This window comes from Mesoplodon densirostris, chromosome 4 (genome assembly GCF_025265405.1).
Source record: "Mesoplodon densirostris isolate mMesDen1 chromosome 4, mMesDen1 primary haplotype, whole genome shotgun sequence".
Classification (NCBI taxonomy): domain Eukaryota; kingdom Metazoa; phylum Chordata; class Mammalia; order Artiodactyla; family Ziphiidae; genus Mesoplodon; species Mesoplodon densirostris.
Genome location: NC_082664.1, coordinates 30367015 through 30373194, shown reverse-complemented (window position 1 = coordinate 30373194; position 6180 = coordinate 30367015). Strand labels below are relative to the sequence as shown.

The window sequence follows — 6180 nt, the reverse complement described above, 5'->3', positions numbered from 1 at the left end:
CTGTGACAAAGTAAGAGAGTGGCATGGACATATATACACTACCAAATGTAAAATAGATAGCTAAGGGGAAGCAGCCGCATAGCACAGGGAGAACAGCTCGGTGCTTTGTGTCCACCTAGAGGGGTGGGATAGGGAGGGTGGGAGGGAGACGCAAGAGAGAAGAGGTATGGAAACATATGTATATGTATAACTGATTCACTTTGTTATGAAGCAGCAACTAACACACCACTGTAAAGCAATTATACTCCAATAAAGATGTTAAAAAAATAATAATGCTGTTGAGAAAATAACGTTGATAGACTTGCTGGATGCAGGGTTGCCACAATCCTTCAATTTGTAAAATACTCAATATCTGCAAAGAGCAATAAAAGGAGGTATGCCTATATAACCTAACTTAGACTTCGGTTAATAATAATGTATCAATATTGGTCCATCCACTGTAACAAATATGCCACACTAACACAAAATATTAATAATAGGGAAAATTGTGTGGGAAGGGAAAGTGGGGATATGGGAATTCTCTATACTTTCTGTTGAATTTTACTGTAAAGTTGAAACTTTTTCAAAAATAATGCCTATTAGTATTTTAAAAATCAAAATTTATCTTAAACAAGTGGGAAAATAATACAAAGTATATAACTTTTTTATTTAAAAAAGCAAACAAACAACAAAAAGAATAGTACCGTAGCGTGTTCACACTCCCATATATGTACGTACTTTAAACATTCAGAATCAAAATCTAGTTGGATGCACTCATCTTTGGGGGAAAGCAGCAAATGAACAGAGAAGACTCTATCATTCACACTGTAAACGTTTCAGTATTGCTTACATCTGCTTTGGAAAATGTTTTTTTCCTTTAAAAAGAATTTAAAAAGCAGGATGCAAACCTATGGCAAATATCTCATGAGAAACAAAACACTGCATGGGCTCAATCTCTGCCTCTATAAAATCAAACATGACATTTTGCTTCTCAATATTCTTCTAACACTTTCACATACACTATCACCTTTTATCTTCATATAGGAGACTATCATCACGTTACACACAAGAACTCTTAAACCCCAAAAGATATAAACTTACTTAAGACTTCAGAACTAGTCAGTGCTGAACTCAGAGGTAGAATTCTAATATATTTCACTGCAATGCTGCTGCTCACTGTTGAGTTCCACGTTTGGAGTTAAGTCATCGTTCTGACAGTTATTAGAGGCTAATCCTCAGCCTCTTAACATTTTCCAAGCCTCAGTTTCCTCCTTTCCAATACTTGAAAAACACTCCCAGTGTTTTATAAACTTGTTAAATTTTGTTTGTATGTACAACAGGTGGGACATTGCTCAAGAGTAGCCATTACTATACTACATATAAAATGCTGGGCATTCCTGAACATTATACCTATATTGCTTCTAACGTGACACTCAAAAGCTTGACATTTAGTATCCACTAAGGCCGAACATTCTTATTCTCTATAATACAGCAATTCCACTCCTAGGTATTCACTCCACTGAAACGCACATACATGTCCATCAAAATGGACACATGTTCACTGAATGCTCAGAGCACTATTCCTAAGAGTCCTAGACTGAGAACTACCAACTGTCCACAGGCAATAAAATCGTCAAATACATTTACGATCACAAAATGAAATACTATTTCGCAGTGATAATGAACAAACTACACCCAACAAAACGATGAATTTCACAAACGTAATGAACGTTGAGCGAAAGCAGACACTAAAAAAGGCACACTGAAGGATTCATCACCATAAAAGGCAGAGCTGGGACAAATTAGCCCGTTTTGTTGGACTCGGATAGAGCACCTCGGGGAAGGGAAAGTGACTGGAGCAGAAGTGAGGGTGGCTTCTGGAGAAGTGATGATGTTTCTGGATCCTTGTGCTTCGTTACCCCAAGTATGTTCGGGTTGTGAAATTCATTAAAATACACACTTAGAATTTATGCACTTTTTGTGTGTGTGTAACTCATTAAAAGGGGAAAAAAAGGCTGTCCTTTTCCATGGAGAGGCTGGAATTCCTGGTATTCTGCCTAAAGTCATTCAGCTCTGGTTTCACCACGAATCCATATCCAACATGTTTCACTCCCACGAGGGAGAGGTTTGAGAAGAGGCGTATACGCGGGCGGGTTGGGCGCCACAGCCGGACAGCAGGACATCCCGGTACGCCCCGCCCTGGGCCTAGAGAACGACCTGGCACTTTTACCTCAGACTAGTCTGAATCGCAGCCATGCGCCGAGGATGGCGGTGACAGTGACGCTGGAGCCGGCGGGCCGCTGCCGCTGGGACGAGCCGGTGGGCATCGCCGTGCGCAGCCTGGCCCCGGGGCAGCAGGTCACGCTGCGCGCGTCCCTGCGCGACGAGAAGAACGTGCTCTTCCGAGCCCACGCGCGCTACTGCGCCGACGCCAACGGCCAGCTGGACCTCGAGCGCGCGCCCGCCCTGGGCGGCAGCTTCGCGGGGCTCGAGCCCATGGGGCTCCTCTGGGCTCTGGAGCCCGAGAAGCCTTTTTGGCGGTTTCTGAAGCGGGACGTGCAGACGCCCTTCGCCGTGGAGCTGGAGGTGCTCGATGGCCACGACCCTGACGCCCAGCGGCTCCTGGGCCGCGCGGTGCACGAGCGCGACTTCCTGGCGCCCGGGGTGCGGCGCGAGCCCGTGCGCGTGGGCCGGGTGCGCGCCACGCTCTTCCTGCCGCCGGGTAAGGCTGGGGTGCTGGGACCTCGACAGCATGTTCCTTGGGCTGCCTTGGTTTCTGACACCGCCTCCCAGGGAGTTTGGCTTGGGAGCAGGGTCAGAGAAGCGGATGTTGACTAAATCAGAGACCTGACAGCCACATTGGAGGCTTTTGATATGTTCCGCACTGTGCTACGCGTTTTGCTTGCATTAATTCATTTAATCTCTATACTATCCCAGTGAGGTGGATACTGTTATTATGCAGATAAAAAAAAGACTGGATGGGATCGGTAGGTTCACTTTGCTATTAATAACTACGTTACAGATCTCTACAGGCATCAGCTGATCGCTTTTACACTATATGATGACGGTCAAGGAATCTATTGCCATGTCTCCCTTCTGTAGTATCCTGGGTACACTGGGCCCCTTAGCCACTTTTTCATGTTCCTCTCTACCACAGATCACTTTTCAGACTTCACTGCCTTCCTCACCTGAAGCCTTGCCTGGTATTTCTTTTTCTTTCCTCTAAGTAGACATCTGAACCCAAAATAACGAATGCCAAGGGTTGGTGCAACACAATATAAAGCTTTGTTTTGATTCTTAACTCTGTGTCCAGTCCTGTAACAGAACACTGCAATTCAACACTGTCTAAAAGGTGAAATTCCTCCTTCAGTGATGCAGTCATTAGGCTTTGTTACCCTCCCTCACAACTAAAGATTCTTAGAACCTTGGAGATAACTTGGAACTTGTATCCCTTGTCCATAATGACTCAGGAAGCCGTTTTCTTTGATTCACGGGAACCCACTAAATACTTTAGAAAGCTCTCTAAAAGGAAAGCAATTTCTTTAAATTATATAATACCTTCTCTTTATAATATTACCTTCTCTAGGACCAGGACCTTTCCCAGGGATCATTGACATCTTTGGTGTTGGAGGAGCCCTGTTGGAATATCGGGCCAGCCTTCTGGCTGGCCATGGCTTTGCCACATTGGCTCTAGCTTATTGTGACTTTGAAGATCTTCCCAAGAAATTCGACACCATACACCTGGACTACTTTGAAGAAGCCCTGTGCTACATGCTTCAACACACCCAGGTTCTCCTAATGTCCTTTATCATTCTCTCTAGAACTACCTCCAGAGAGGGTGTCACTTTGCACTCACCTGTGCCAGGTGCATTGATGCTGCTCTATTCTTCTTTCACAGAGATTTCTTCTACCCCCCTTTCTCTGTCAGATGGATTAATATTGCAGAATTCACTGGAAAATTCATGTGATATTTTATTTTAGGGAATTATGTAGTAATATTAAAATTTCTTTTGCAAGTGGAGTTTCTAAATTTTTAGCTTTGCATGCTTTTTAATCTTTATTTTTCTGATAGCAGAGTATGTTCTCAGATTTTGATCAAAACTTGTCCACCCATTTCATAAGCTTAGAACCACTCAGTTGGACTCTGAAGTTTTACTTTGTTTCTATAAAGTTAATCATTTGTCAGTATATATTTAGATGGGGTCTGACGAAAGATTCGCTTCTTGGAACAGAATTTGGTTCCACACAGATGCCCAGGAACATTGATGCTTTAATTCAACATGAATGGAGCTCTGAAATTGACAGGCTCCAATGACTCAGCATTCTCTAGTGGATGACTCTCTGGAAGTTTGCAGCCAATTCCTAAATTTGCCAGTGAGTTTAAGATTTGTTTGCTGTGTGTCCAGCAAGATCTCTACATGGGAAGAAACTCAGTCAGCTGAGGTTGAGTCTCTTGAGGCCAATTCACAAATTAAAGCTAGCAGCATCTCTAGTTGCATTTAGAAAAACATTTTTCTGTTGGGTAGGTTCTTGACTTTTGACTCTTGTCCCTTCTTTTCTTACAGGTAAAGGGCCCTGGCATTGGACTTCTGGGCATTTCTTTAGGGGCTGATATTTGTCTCTCCATGGCCTCATTTTTGAAGAACATCTCAGCCACAGTTTCCATCAATGGATCTGGCTTCAATGGAAACAAAGCCATATACTACAAGGAGAATAGCATTCCACCACTGGGCCATGACCTAAGGAGAATGAAGGTAGCTTTTTCAGGCCTCCTGGACATTGTGGATATAAGGAATGATATTGTAGGGGGATGTGAGAACCCCTGCATGATTCCAATAGAGAAGGCCCAGGGGCCCATCCTCTTCATTGTTGGTCAGGATGACCATAACTGGAGGAGTGAGTTATATGCCCAGATAGCCTCTGAACGGTTACAGGCCCATGGAAAGGAAAAACCCCAGATCGTCTCTTACCCTGGGACTGGGCATTACATTGAGCCTCCTTACTTTCCCATGTGCCCAGCTTCCCTACACAAATTACTGGACAAACCTGTGATCTGGGGTGGGGAGCCCAGGGCTCATTCTAAGGCCCAGGTAGATGCTTGGAAGCAAATTCTAACCTTCTTTACCAAACACCTTGGAGCTTGCCCCAAATTGTAATGCCCCAAATTGTAATTAGTCTGTTATTGACAGGAGAGATTCAAGGTCAGATTTTAGTGTTTAATAATCTTATGTGAATCACTTGTCCCCTAGATAACATTAAATTCATGTCATTGGTATTAATGCTATATTTTAGGTAACTTTTTTGAGATTAATTTTGTCATTAATTTTTCTAATGTAACACATGCCTACTGTAGAAGATTCAATTAGAAGTATACAATACTATTTACTACAATACTAGTAAAAAGTATCAACACTATTAAAATTTGTGTTTTCATCTAGATTTTTTAACTTAACACTTTGAGGCACAGATAAAATTTAAAGCTGAACAAATACTGGGCTACCTTTTCCATCACTGGGTATCATTTATATCAGGTCCAGGTGCAGATGAAGTTCCTCAGGTATAATTCCTTGGGTATAGCTCCTTGAGTATCTTTCTTCTCAATCTGAAGATCTGTGAACTAAAGAGACAAGTTAGCTGTCCACATACACAGACATCCAGAATACGACGGTAGGCAGGTATAAGATAATTCTTTTTTTTATTTTATTTTATTTTATTTTATTTTTTTATTTTACAAATTTAATCAGTTATACATATACATATGTTCCCATATCCCCTCCCTTTTGCGTCTCCCTCCCACCCTCCCTATCCCACCCCTCCAGGCGGTCACAAAGAACCGAGCTGATCTCCCTGTGCTATGCGGCTGCTTCCCACTAGCCATCTACCTTACGTTTGGTAGTGTATATATGTCCATGCCGCTCTTTCACTTTGTCACAGCTTACCCTTCCCCCTCCCCATATCCTCAAGTCCATGCTCTAGTAGGTCTGTGTCTTTATTCCTGTCTTACCCCTATGTTCTTGATGACATTTTTTTCTTAAATTCCATATATATGTGTCAGCATACAGTATTTGTCTTTCTCTTTCTGACTTACTTCACTCTGTATGACAGACTCTAGGTCCATCCACCTCATTACAAATAGCTCAATTTCATTTCTTTTTATGGCTGAGTAATATTCCATTGTATATATGTGCCACATCTTCTTTA

At 42.6% G+C, this 6180-nt stretch overlaps 1 protein-coding gene across 1 annotated transcript; it reads left to right on the top strand.

The window, feature by feature from the left end:
* The first annotated feature begins 2114 nt into the window (after positions 1-2114).
* On the top strand, positions 2115-5318 carry LOC132487937 (peroxisomal succinyl-coenzyme A thioesterase-like). The gene is made up of 3 exons (XM_060095881.1): positions 2115-2701; positions 3566-3768; positions 4545-5318. Exons 1-3 carry the CDS (start codon positions 2245-2247, stop codon positions 5133-5135), a joined length of 1251 nt encoding a protein of 416 aa, XP_059951864.1. The 5' UTR covers positions 2115-2244; the 3' UTR covers positions 5136-5318.
* Positions 5319-6180: the final 862 nt, after the last annotated feature.

Bases quoted from the DNA above. Each gene is read 5' to 3' on its own strand.
- LOC132487937 (XM_060095881.1), top strand. From the start codon at position 2,245: ATGGCGGTGACAGTGACGCTGGAGCCGGCGGGCCGCTGCCGCTGGGAC. The intron at 2,702-3,565 runs GTAAGGCTGGGG...TACCTTCTCTAG, and splicing joins CACGCTCTTCCTGCCGCCGG to GACCAGGACCTTTCCCAGGG. The intron at 3,769-4,544 runs GTTCTCCTAATG...CTTTTCTTACAG, and splicing joins ACATGCTTCAACACACCCAG to GTAAAGGGCCCTGGCATTGG.